We start from the raw sequence: 12,554 nt of genomic DNA on the forward strand, positions 1-12,554 counted from the left end.
CGCGCGCGTCCCTCGCGCCCCCTCCCGCCCACCTGCAGCCCCAGGCCCTGCTCCATGTTGTATGTGGCGGCCAGTGCTGCCTGGGTGTAGTGATCTATCTGCCGCGTGGTGGTCAGCGTCACCAGGCTGTTGAGACCGACCTGAAGTCCAAGGGGCAGGGGGCGGGTGGGGCGAGGACGGGTGGCGGGAGTGTGGGGGCAGCGCGCTGCGAGGCGGGAGCTCGTGGGGTTGGCGCCGCCTGGTGGGAGCGGCGCGGGCGGGTCCAGGAGCGGCGCGCATGGGTGCAGCTCCGTCTGCCTGCTGCCATGCGAGCCGCGCGTGGGCGCGCGTACACACAAACACATGCACACACACGCCCACAATCTCTCACAACTTGCCCCACCACACTCTTGTCTCCTTGCGGCATTTGCATCTGACAAATTGGCCGTCCGAATCGCACCCCCCCTTCATGACGCCCCCGTGTTCGTTGCCAACAAACGCGCCCTCCCCTCATCCAACGCAACTCGTGCGCCCCTCTCCCCTCCCAAAAAAAACACACAATCACACTCCCAACACTAACCAGAGAACACCCACCTGCACGCTGCCGTCGATTGTGTTGGAGTCCCCGAGGCTCCGCCGGTACCCCGCCAGCACGCTGCCGCTGCCCAGCATCGTCCCCGGCAGCCGCGGGTGCGTCCGCAGCAGCGCCTGCCCCTGCACCGTCACCGTGCCGCCGTCGGCGCCGCCGACCTCCAAAGGGATCTCCACCGCGTTGGACGCCATCACCATGCGCATCGACGGCGCGCGCGGCGCGCCGTGCGCGAGCGCGGTCGCGTCCAGGCGGCATAGATAGGTGCCCCTGTGATTACTCAGCGCGTCCTGGCGCTTGCGCTCCTGCTCGTCTAGGAACGCCTTCCAGGCGGCGCGGCGCTCCTCGGTGCTCTGCAGCTTTGCACCGACCTCCAGGCCGGAGGAGAGGCCCTCGCGGCCGTATGCGTCGTAGATATCGCGCTTTGAGGGGTCAGACAGCACCTCATACGCCTCCTGTGTGTGGGGTGGGGGGGGGGAAGTTGCAAGCAGGTGTCGGCATGAGTGTGGTCACGTCCGCAGGTGCGGGCTTGTGGGTGCGCGTGTTGTGCTATGTGCATGAGCTGGTGAGTGTTTGTGTGCAGACTAACTGAGGGTCCGCTTCCTGACCAGCAGCAAAGGGGGGGCGCGCGGCCAGCAACTGCGGTGCACTCCATGCAAAAAGTATAGGATGTCAGAGGCGCAGCTGCCACCCCCTCCAGCACTAATCAACGGCCTCGCCGGAACGAGCAGCATGCGACTGCGGACCGTAGCATTCCCACTGCCTGCCGCCGCCCTTAACCGCCCAGCCCACCTGCAGCCGAGAGAAGGCCTCCTGGGCCTGCACTCGCAGCTCCTCATCCGCGTGCTTGTCCGGGTGGAACACAGACGCCAGCTGGCGGTAGGCGCGCTGCAGCCGGCAAGGAGGCAGGCAGGGGAGCAGGGGCAGCAGGGCATGGGCAGGCATGAGGGAGCGCTAGAGGTGCCCGAAGCGCTGCGTTTGAGCGGGGCAGACCAGCCGCTGCAGCAGCGGCAGTACAGTCGGGAAGCTCCAGCAGCAGCAGCAGCAGCAGCAGCAGCAGCAGCAGCAGCAGCAGCAGCAGCAGCAGCAGCAGCAGCAGCGGCGGCGGCGGCAGTGGCGGCGGCGGCAGCACCAGCCACAGTGGCAATGAAATTGCGCTTCGGCGTCGGTCGCCCCACCTTTATCTCCTCAGTGGTGGCTTCCCGCGGCACATTGAGCACCGCATAATATGACATCCCGCCGTCCTCCCCCTCCTCAGCCGCCATCGCGGTGAGCGCCGCCGCTCAGGCGCCCTTGGCTGCAAGCTCGATTTGGTGCCTTATGTTGTGCGCACGGGCGCTCCAGATCCTGTGCTGGCCCGTCCACCTATTCAACTCAGGCACGGCTTCTGATGCGCGTGTCTGCAATCCAAAGCAGCACCCACTGCAACAGCAACCTGCACGTGAGTGTCGTGAGCAGGTGCGGTTGGGAGGCATGGCTGCCAGCGAGCGGCGATGCGCCAACAGCAGGCGTGCGCGGCAGCCACGGCAGCCGCACAGAAGTCCGTCCTGGCTGCCATCTCTATGCATCAAGATTGCTCCCCTGAAATGGCATCTGCTATGCCGCACGAACTGATGCTGCGGGGTGACGCTGCACAATTCTGCGCAGTGTCGACAAACCTGCGCAATTGCAAAGCTTGATTGACCACCAAAAGGCACTGCCGCTTGATCTGAAGTATCGCTGCAGATCCTAGGTGCGAAACAACGTTTTGAAGATCACACAGCAACTGCAGCAGGCCTGGATGGGGTATGTTCTTCAAAATTGCTGGCTAAAATGAATCGGTGTAAGTGATGACACATAGAAAATGACCCCTCCGCGCGCCACTGGCCAGGCCAGCCACCTCGGATGACTCAGACACAACGCATCAAAGTATCAAGCATGGCAGGCTACTCCTGCACATGCAATGAGGTTTGCGGCATATTCAGGCCATAAGAAAAGAAGAACTCAGTCTGATCCTGTTCTACATCACGCTACCGGTGTTAGAACAGCGCGGCTTCGGGCGCTGTGGGGCCGCACAGCGGCCACTCCCGGGAGTGGGCTGGGCAGGCCTGCAGTCCTTTTGACAAGGCAGGGTCGCCTGCTGAATGGCCGCCGCATGAAAATTGATGTAGCTGTCAGCTGAATGTGACGACAGTCGCGCTTCAGCGCAGTTGTTGGGCCACGCCGTTGAGGCATGGCCAGCCTCTCACTCGTCTGACAGGCTGCCTCCCACCTTTGCTGCCTCGCCCTCTGACCAGTACCCCAACCCTTCAGTTTCCGGGCGCCGTGTGGGCATGACATTGCGTTCCATGCACATTGTTATGAGCTGGTTTCAAGCCCTTGGGTATTCATGTGCACACATACCAGTAATGTGTCAAAACCGCGGCGATTGACAGGGGTCCTCGCATAGCCAGCATGCCTGGGCACACCAGCGTTCGCCGCACTGCATGCTCCGGAGTCAACCACACCCGCAAACAGTGAGGGTTACCCTGTTGCATGCCTGTCACCCTTGTCTGACTGCTGCTGGCACAAGCGTATTGCTCTTTGACCAAAAGTGTGCTGTGCCTCACAGCGCCCTGGACCATCCACTCTCAAGGACACTGCGAGCATATATACAAGTTTGATAAATCCTTGTCATGGCAGAAACTTTTGTTGACGCGGCGGGACTGCTTGGGTTCCATTGCATGCAAATCACTTCATCAGTGGCCGCCGGACATCCACGGCTGTCCATGAGTCCAGGAGGTGGAGCACCTGCGCCTGGTGGCTATGGCGACAGTGCGCTGCAGATTCACAATTGGGCGGATGGCTACCCTCTCATGTCATCATAAAGCACGTCAAGTCACATTCAACACTCCGAATTCTGCGAGCTACAGGACTTTTGCGCCATGGCGACCAGATCTGCGGTCGTGCTCACGGTGGTCTCGATAGCGCTGGCCGCGGCAATTTTCTACCACTTCAACTTCCGCCTGGTACCGTACATGCAACCGCTGATGGTGCGACACAAGGAAACTGTCCCAGTCGCTGAGCTCAGCATCACCGACGCGCGGGCTGCGGCTGGCTGGGGACACACACGCAGCAACTGGGCAGCTGGCAACATTGAACAGTAGCTCCGGCGCGATCGGCATGCGAGCACTGCAAAGTCCATCCGCCTCCTCGCCTTGCCGTCACAACACATGCCACCCACGCATCCCAAACCCGGCAGGACTCATGCGGCCTGGCCGGCCCACCAAAGGGCACCCCCAGGCCTTTCTTCAAGCTGGGCAACGCCTTCCTCGACGGCCTCCACTGCCTCATCACCCCCTTCTTCCTGGACTGCGTCGGGCAGCCCGCGGGGCGCTTCTGGGTGCGCGGCCGCACACGCCTGGGACTGCGCCCGAGCGGGGTCGGCCACAGGAGCCCGGGCGCCTGGCGCCGCGCACGGGCGCCGCCTGTGCGGGGCGCGCAGCGAGGCCGTAACAGCAGCGACGTCAGCAGCAATGGCGGCGGCGGCGGCAGGCAGGCAGCCCCCGCTCTCGGCGCCGTCCATCCCGTCCACCCCAGCAAAGCCTGTGCGACCGGCCAACTGCACCTGCCGGCCCCCAAACCTTTCACCGCCCCACCCTCCACCCGCGCACCGTCACCCGTCCCGTACCGACATCATCCGCAGCAGCCCGCACGCCCGCCCACCACTGTCATCACCCGCCACCACACCGCGTATATGTAGTACCCGTGTGCAGCAACTCCTGCACGTTCCCCCGCCCAGGTCGGCACGTGACGTCATCCCTACGTCACCACCCGCAGGTTCTGCAGACCCTGGCGACGGCCACGCCCGTGGTGAGCCTGCTGGCAGTCGAGGAGTCGCGATCCTCGGCCCGCGGCCTGGTGCGCTGCGTCTTCCTGGTCCTGGTGGTGGCGCAGCTGCTGGGCGTCAGCGTGGCGCTGCCGGCGCTGTGGCTGCCCTGCTACCTGCTGCTGTCCAAGCACAGGGTGGAGGGCGCCTTCCTGCCCGCTGGGAAGGTGGGGCGGGGCGGCTAACAACGGGGACGGTCCAGCGGCGTTGTTTGCGGAAAGGGCGGGGCCTGCCATCGGCGCGCGCCGGCGCGTGCGCGCGGGGGATTCCGGGAGTGTTGGTGCCGTCCAAGCCTGACGGTCGCAGCAATGGTGGATCACAGAACGTTGGGCTGACCCACACGCATGGGCGTTTCTGCTGCCCTTCCCCTCCTCATTCCACCAGCTTCGGTGTCCCGGCTGCCCCTCCACCCCCTCCTGATCCCCCCACCCCCGTTGCACGCAGGTCCCCGCGATCGCCGCCCAGGCCGCCATGGCGACCGCTGTCACCCTGCCGCTCGTCTACGCCACCCGCTTCCCCGAGGCCGCCCAGCCGCCGCTCATCGCCGGCTTCAACCTCGCCGTCCCCTGCCTCGCGCTGCTCTGGACGCTCGCGCCCGGCGGCGCGCGGCCCGGCAACGCGGCGGCGGCGGGCGCGCTGCGCTTCGTGGCGCTCATCGGCTTCGCGGCCCACGCCCTGTCGGTGGTCGACCTCTTCGTGCTGTCCCACGGCGGCGACGCTGACTCAGCGCGGCGCGAGCTGGCGGCGGTCGCGGCGAACGCGTCCGCCGACGTCATGCCCGCGAATTTCATGATGTATGACTTCCTGGGGGTCCTGGGGTCCGCCCTGATATTTGTGTTGGCAGAGGAAGGGCTGGCGGGGGCGGGCGCCTTCCTGGGCCTCAGCCTGCTGGCCGGCCCAGGCGCCGCGTTCGGCCTGGCGTGCGCGCGGCGGGAGGCGCGGCTTGCGGCCGGCGCGGCAAAGGCGCCGCTGCCGTGCGGGGCGCCGGCCGTGGCCGCGGCCGCCAAGCGAGACTGAGTGCTTGGGGACTGACAAGGCTGCCTGCTGCTGGGCCCTTGACGCAAGACGGCCTCGTATGCTCATGCTTGCTCTTGATGCACATAGTCACACGGAACACTACTGTGTCAGAATCGCCGGTTGTGAGAGCTGCGGGGAGGGGGGAGGTCACACGACTAGTGCGGGGGTTGTCGCTCCCACAAGCCCTTGTCAACCGGCTCAAGATTGCATCATTCGGGCAGCTGACACATCCTTGCTGCTGTCACGCAACCCATCCACCTGCCATGCACACTTGCATCGTGCGTCTCATGCTCCCTTTCGCCGCCACCCCCACTCTGCTGGGCCCCCACACGAGAAACTTTTCTCCCCTGCTTACAATGCCCCAGCTCTCAAGACCGCATCGATGTTGCCCGCCACACCTTGCTGCGCGGTGTGTCCCATAGCCTGCACGACCAAGCAAGCTGTTGCGCTGCCTCTCACGCAGCAAGCAACAGGTAGCCCGCACAACCCCTTTCGTTCCCGTGCCGACCCCTGACTGATTGCATTTGTAACCGATGCCAAGGAAGGACACAGGGTGTGCAAAGGGGCAGAAACACAAAGCATGCATGCGGCACGCATGCAAGTGGTGGGCGCTGCAGAACCAACTGCCTGCTGCGGCTGCCACACCAAGACTCCCCTTGGACGGGCCGCCAAGGCAGCAGCAGCCCGCAGTGCAACAGAGCTAGTTGCATCCCTAAAATGTGCGGCGCAAACGCCACGCCACACATCACCGGCGCCCCACGCCATCCCCCCGGTCCCGTGCCAGACCCTCCATCACCCGCCGTGCCGCCTTGGCCGTCCTCACGCCGCCCAGCTGCGCCGGCCGGCCCGACACCCCTGAGACCCCTCGCTGCCCCGCGCCCGCCACTGCGCCGCCGCCGCCGCTGCTGCCGCTGCAACTGCTGCCGCCCATCAGCGCCGCAGCGAGCTCCACGCTGCGGCCCCTGGGGTGGTATTTGTGCTCGCACCGCCAGTCAACGCCGCGCCACTCCAGGTTTGACCGCAGCCGCCCCGCCTTGCAGGCCGCGTCCGTCTCCGCGGCGCCGGCGGCCGCGCCCGCCGCAGCCGCCGCCGTCGCCGCTGCAGAGCAGCCACCGCAAAGGCCTGCGATTGCGCTACCAAGGTCCCGGCGGAGCCTGCGGTCTAGCCGCATGGCCAGCCCCGCACAGCCCTGGATCTCCCGCCGCTCACGCTGCGAACCGCGGCGTGCTGCTACCACCTCCCGGCACAGCCTGCGGCTGCGCGCTTCGTACGCCGCCGCCGCTGCCTCGGCCGCCGCGTGGCACTCTGCCGCGCGCGCCGAGCACGCCGCCGCAGTGCCGCCGCTGCTTCTGCCGTCGATGTTACTGCCTGCGTCTGCGCCGCCACCCCCGCCCGATGGCCGAACCATGGCGGGGTCGCGGCACGAGCCACCGGCGCACCTTGGTCGCAGCGCGGACACCCCTCCGTCGGCCCCGCGGCCGCCGCCGCTGGCGCCCCCCTTGATGCACGCCTGCTCCACCTTGCGCCGCCCCGCGCGCAGGTCGTGCGCAGGCAGGCGCGCAGCACCCAGCGCGCGCTCCATCAGTGGGCCTGGCAGGCAGTTGACAAAGCCGACTGTCGCCGGCTGGCGTTTGGCCGGCCCCCCGCGGCCGTCCCAGCGCCCGCCGTCAGCACCACGCAGACTTGTGACGTCACCAGCCTCTGCTGCGGCTTCGCCTGTGCAGCACTGGCCACCGCCAGCCGCGCCACTACTATAAGCAGCGGCCTCGTCAGCGGCGTCCGGAAGCCCGAGGGGCAGCAGCAGCTGCTCGTCTTCCCCCAGGCGCTGCAGCGCGTCTGCAGCGGACGGCGGGCCGTCTGCGGGGCCTGGGGGCTCCCCGGGAAGAGGCCCTGTGTGGTCGAGGGACACGGGTTGACGCAAACATGCATGAGCCGATGATTGCATTGGCAAGTGACTCTGAAGGACAGCAGGAAGAACCAGGCGCCCTCAAGGCGGCAATCCAGCCCGGTCGTGCACCCAGCAAGGCGGCTGCACTAATCAACGCGCGCCTCCGAGCGTGGCACCCGGGCAGCAGCCGCGCGCGCACCCGTGCACCACAGCCGCAGCTGCCGCCGCAGCCGCGCCTCCAGCCCTTCCCCCAGCTCTCCCGCCGCCGCGCTGCGCGGGAACGCCGCGGCCAGCAGCGCCGCCGCGGAGCGCGCGGTCGCCGCGACCCACAACCGCAAGTAGGCATCCCCCGCGGCGCCGCGGCGCCCCATGAGCGCGGACACGTAGTGCCGCGACATCGCCGCGACGACGCGCGCCTGCAGCGGCGCGGAGGCGGGGTCCTCTGGCAGGAAGGCGGCGGCGGCCGCCCACCACGCCAGGTCTAGCACGCGGGCCGCGTTTGCCGCCTGCATGCCCCAGCTGCGCCACGCCAGCCTGAGGGAAGGAGCGCGGCGGCGGTGCGACGGGCGAGGTGCAGGGCAGGCAGGGCGAGGGGGGGTAAGCATGCAGCCGGGTGACGGAGGCGTCAGAATTCTGAGCGGTCGGGCGTTGCTGTCCGAGATGCTGCGTCCTGTATGAGCAATCCCAGCGTGATTCCAAGATGGGTCTTGTACATGCACGTATGCATGATAAGGGCCGCAGCGCTGCCACGGCCACCCACCTGGCCGCCTCTGCGTGCAGCGCCTGCGACGCAGCTTCCACCGCCGCCTGCAACGCCTCGTGCTCGCTGCAGGGCGCCCAGCCGAACGGCGGCAGCAGCACACGCTCGTCTTCACAGGCGCACGGCAGCTCCACGCCACCCACCCAGCCGCCGCCGGGCTGCTGCTGCTGCTGCTGCTGCTGCTGCTGCTGCTGCTGCTGCTGCTGCTGCTGATGGCGTGGCGGCGCGGGGGCGCGTCCGGAGGGGTCACCCTGCGCAGCGCCCGCTGCTACGCCCGCCCCGAGGAGGCTGCAGCGCGCGCTGAGCGCGTCAAGCTGCCGCAGAAGGCGCGATACTTGCGGGTCGGCCGCCTGCGCCTGCAGCAGCTCATACACAGTCTTTTGAGGGCCCATGTTGGAGTGCCCTGCGCTTGCCCTCACGGCAGCACGAGCGCTCGTCGGCGGATGCAGCAGAGGCGGCGTGGGAATCACGTGGTGACAATGTTAACTTCAAGCATCAAATGACGTGCCAGATCTTATTGTATTTCATCGACCAGCGAAACGCCTTTGTTGCGTGAGAGTCCACGTGGGACGAGTACAACATCCCCGCCAAAGGCCGCAAGGGCCGGATGTGGATTTGCAACGAGTCTACACAAGTAGCTTGAACTCTGGTATTCTAATTCAATTGATAACTGCTACGGTACCGTGTGCAGTTGACTGAGTTGACTGCAAGGCCCTGATCTTCGCGCGTGCTCCCTATGCTGTCTAAGGGCTCGTGTTGCCTTGTCCTTGGTGCATGCTGACTGGGCTTTGAATTGCTGCCCACACACGGCCGCTGTCCTGCACGTCTGCTACTGCAAGTCTGCTACCTGGGCGCAAGCAAATGGTGCTAGAAGCGTCCTTTTGCCAAGCGTTTTGGCGCATGTGCTACCATGTGTTGCAAATTACCATTCAAAACACCATGAGAAAGTTCACCAACTCCCGCTGTGTCGCCCCTCATTGCCAGCACCCGCGCAGGACTTGTCCCGCAGCAGCCCACAGCGCCCAACTCGTCATTGGCTTCGCCCTGATGGCCTCGGGGTGACGCGATGACCTGCTTGGAGGGCTAAGGACGCCATGACGGGGACGCCATTCCCGTGGGCGGCCCCCCCCTTAGGCCTGCATGTTGATCTCACTGCTTTGCATGTTTGGATGGACACCTGAGCGCCTCGCTGGGTGTCGAGGCCAGTGCTGGGGGGCCCTGGCTTCAACAGAGGTGTGTGTGCGTTGCATGGCCTCGGCCTGCCGTCCTCTCGCCACCACTTCTTTGCGCGGCCCTTTTTCCATGGGCAGCCGCCACCATCACGCCTGCGTGACCGGCTGTTCCAGGTTTACTTCTCTCAAGAGGGAGGAGGGGTTCGAACGACGCGTACACAAACGTAGTTAAAAAGCCACACCCTTATTGGCTACACATGGGCGGTGACACAGAGGCAACAACGTAGCACACAAAGCTCAAGCTCTCAGGCCGTGCTGCGAACCGCCTACCCCAACAGCCAAGCCGCTGCTCCTGGCCCGGCGGTGGCCATCGTCCCCGGCGAGGCAGCGGCTGCCAACCAATCGCATGCACAGCAGGTGATCCAGCAGCTGATCCAGAATCGGGAAAAGTGGAGGGCCGCGGCGTCCCTACTGGGTGCGCTGCGGTGCTTTCCGGGGCGGCGACCGCTTTGAGAAGGCGGCTGTCGTCCAAAGCCGCTGCCACCACCGCCCGGCTTGGTGTTGCCATCGTGCAACAGATTAAACCGTCAAATAAGGCGAGCTGCTGCGGCCTACTGCTTGCCGGCGTCGGTCTCTAGTGACTCCACCAGCTTGGCCATCTCCCCGCTGTTGTGCATCTCCATCAGGACATCGCTGCCGCCGATGAACTCGCCCTTCACAAACACCTGGGAGGAGGGGAGGCGCGAGCGCGGGTCTGAGCTGTCTGAGGGTGAGCAGCGGGGGCAGCTTCTGCCCTGCTTGCCTGTAAATCTTCTTGCGCAAGACCTCAACTGCACTCGCCTGCCCTCCGCCCAGCCCCTGGTCCCACGACTCCTCCGTCCTTGCTCCCGCCCCTGTTCGGCCGTTGACCCCTGCGCGGCCCCGACCTGCGGGATGGTCGGCCAGTCCGTGAACTTTTTGACCCCCTCCCTGATGCCCGCGTCAGCTAGCACGTTGCTGGACCCATACTTGAGGCCTGGGGGCGGCCAGGGGGTGGCCGGCGCCAAGGGTTGGGGGTGAGGGTGGATGGGTCGGGGGTGGGTGCAGCAAGGGGGTGCACAGTTGCTCGTCACAACGTCTCCTGCAGAGCGAACAGCCGGCCGCCTGAGAGCGCGCGCTGCTGCTGCAAGCACCAGACTGGCGCCTTTTGCAGCCGCCGACGCAACGACAAGGCGACGCTCTGGGCAGCCACGCACACGCGGTCGGGCGGCCCTGCTGTGCATCGGCTCAGCGCGGAGTGGCGCTCGCGGGCTTGGCTGCGTGCCGCGGTTCCCACCGTAAGCGTCCAGGATGCGGCATGCCATATTGCTGAAGCCGCACTGCGGCGCGTCTGGCGTGCCCTGCGGCCGCGTTTGCAGGGGCGGCAGCAAGGGGGCAGCGCTCGTCCCTTGGCGCCGTGCACAGCAGGGGGTACGAGGGCTGGCGCTGCTGGCTGCACTTGAATGCGTCAGTCCCGTCACCAATGGCTGTGTGGGCATCCCGCTGCAGGGGTTTGCCCCTGCATCGCCCTTTGGTAAGCACCCAATCATCCCCTCACCTTCATGTAAATGAACACCTTGTTGGCCGCAATGTCCCGCTTGATCTGCTCCGCAGCGTCCGAAGCCGGCTCTGCCTTGTACTTTGGCTTGAAATCATCGTGCGTGTCGTTGCCAGTGTCGGTGCCGATCGCGAAGCCTCGAGCCTGCTGCCACGACGCCGCTGCTCCCCAGCCTGCAGCGACGGCAGCGCGCGCGGCAGAGCGAGGCTATGGCTTGCATGCGGGCAAGGCGCACAATTATGCCGGCCTCTCTGCGACGCATAGTGGCAATGCATGTACTCACAAGAGTTACAAAACTCACCCGCGCATCGCCTGGTAGTGAGGGCCACTGCGTGCTGAGCCGCGCGCTGCATGATTGCTAGGCGATCTAGGCTACCGTATGTGCTTTATACAAGCCAGCAACAACAGAAATCTGACAAACAGGTGCACGTGGGATTACACACGCCAGTTTTCAGGAACTTGCAGCGTCATTCAAGAGATCGATACGGCCCGGTGGCGGCGGTGCGGCAGTGCGGTGCGGGCAATGGGCCAAGCCCGCGTTGCCCAGCTGCAACACGGCCTCTTGCATGCTCCACAGGATACACTATTCCCCGACGCTGCATGTTGATGCTGCACTGCAAAAACACAACGCCCCAACACTGTGGCTTTCATGGGCAGCGCCTGTGAGAGATCTGCACATGTCGGTCTGTCGCCGTTGATGTTGTGCCCTTCCCAGGGCCCTTGTGTCACCCGACAGCCGACGCAAGCTTACACAGCAAGTAGAAGCTGTCTGCGCATGCACGCCATACGTGTCACGCCTGAAAGCGGCCCGCGCTGCTGCCGCAGACACCGCAGCCGAGCTGATCCTGTGCGCACCACACACCACAATCACACCTGTGAGCCGGCGAGACGCACCTTACAGCCGGATATGCACACGCTCGCGCCGGCAGGGGTGGAACCAAACACGCACTGACTAGGAAGACAGCAGCTGGAAGGAGAGGACAAGAGCACAGTCACCGCAGCAGCAGCAGCAGCAGCAGCAGCAGCGGCGCCCGCCACCGCACAAGCGTCGTCGCAACTACGAAAGGAGCAGCTGTAGCGTGAAAAGTTGCAGCGTCGGCAACTGGGGACGGTCGCTCAAGGGGCGTTAGCCCCAGCGCCCTCAGGATCTGACTCAGCGGCCGCCACCGCCGGCTGCGACCGCTCCCCCTCGCCCTGCGGCCCCGCGCCGCCCGCTTCGCTCGCCGCCTCCTGCCGCTGCGGCTCCGCCTGCTGCGGCGGCGCGGGCTGCTGCTGCGCCTCGCCGGCGCTGGCCCCGGCGCCCGGCGCGGGCTCCTGCTGGGCGGCTGGGGCGGCCTGGCCCGCGCCGCCCTCGCTGGTGCGGCCCAGCTTGGAGATCTCCTTGAGGATCACGGCCTTCTCCTCCTTGAACTGCTCGTCGTCATCTGGGGGGGCCGCGGCAGCAGGGAGATCGGGGATCAACGACGGCGGGCGAGGTTCAGGAGCTGGGGGCAGCGGGTTCGCCAGCGGCGGGCGCGAGGCGGGGCGCGCGGGGCGCCCCGGGAACAATGCTGCGCTGAGCGTGCTGCCGGTCCTTGTCGCCCGCCCCCTCCCCCCCACCCCCCTTCTCCTTGCGCACGGCTTCCACTCTGCTGTGACTCTGAAATTGCGGTAAAGTACCCCCGTCCCTCACGCGGTGCCTGAGCCGGACACACCCCTCCTGCTGCATGGCAGGCCCGCGTAACCA

At 66.2% G+C, this 12,554-nt stretch overlaps 4 protein-coding genes across 4 annotated transcripts; 1 reads left to right on the plus strand and 3 right to left on the minus strand.

Moving 5' to 3' along the window:
• Positions 1-540: 540 nt before the first annotated feature.
• On the minus strand, positions 541-1,833 carry MNEG_8631 (putative DnaJ subfamily C member 11; the record flags this gene model as incomplete). Its single annotated transcript, XM_014042893.1, has 3 exons — positions 541-1,023; positions 1,361-1,456; positions 1,747-1,833. 3 exons carry the CDS (start codon positions 1,831-1,833, stop codon positions 541-543), a joined length of 666 nt encoding a protein of 221 aa, XP_013898347.1.
• A 1,638-nt stretch (positions 1,834-3,471) lies between these two features.
• Positions 3,472-5,432, plus strand: MNEG_8632 (hypothetical protein; the record flags this gene model as incomplete). Its single annotated transcript, XM_014042894.1, has 4 exons — positions 3,472-3,579; positions 3,789-3,929; positions 4,367-4,582; positions 4,860-5,432. The coding sequence occupies 4 exons, from the start codon at positions 3,472-3,474 to the stop codon at positions 5,430-5,432; spliced, it is 1,038 nt and encodes a 345-aa protein (XP_013898348.1).
• Positions 5,433-7,466: 2,034 nt separating this feature from the next.
• On the minus strand, positions 7,467-8,472 carry MNEG_8633 (hypothetical protein; the record flags this gene model as incomplete). Its single annotated transcript, XM_014042895.1, has 2 exons — positions 7,467-7,854; positions 8,081-8,472. 2 exons carry the CDS (start codon positions 8,470-8,472, stop codon positions 7,467-7,469), a joined length of 780 nt encoding a protein of 259 aa, XP_013898349.1.
• Positions 8,473-9,863: 1,391 nt separating this feature from the next.
• Positions 9,864-11,181, minus strand: MNEG_8634 (Monothiol glutaredoxin-S15; the record flags this gene model as incomplete). The annotated part of the gene is made up of 5 exons (XM_014042896.1): positions 9,864-9,977; positions 10,179-10,267; positions 10,568-10,631; positions 10,829-11,001; positions 11,130-11,181. 5 exons carry the CDS (start codon positions 11,179-11,181, stop codon positions 9,864-9,866), a joined length of 492 nt encoding a protein of 163 aa, XP_013898350.1.
• Between the last annotated feature and the right edge of the window lie 1,373 nt (positions 11,182-12,554).

The sequence above is a fragment of the Monoraphidium neglectum genome (genome assembly GCF_000611645.1).
Source record: "Monoraphidium neglectum strain SAG 48.87 unplaced genomic scaffold scaffold01660, whole genome shotgun sequence".
NCBI classification, from domain to species: Eukaryota; Viridiplantae; Chlorophyta; class Chlorophyceae; order Sphaeropleales; family Selenastraceae; genus Monoraphidium; species Monoraphidium neglectum.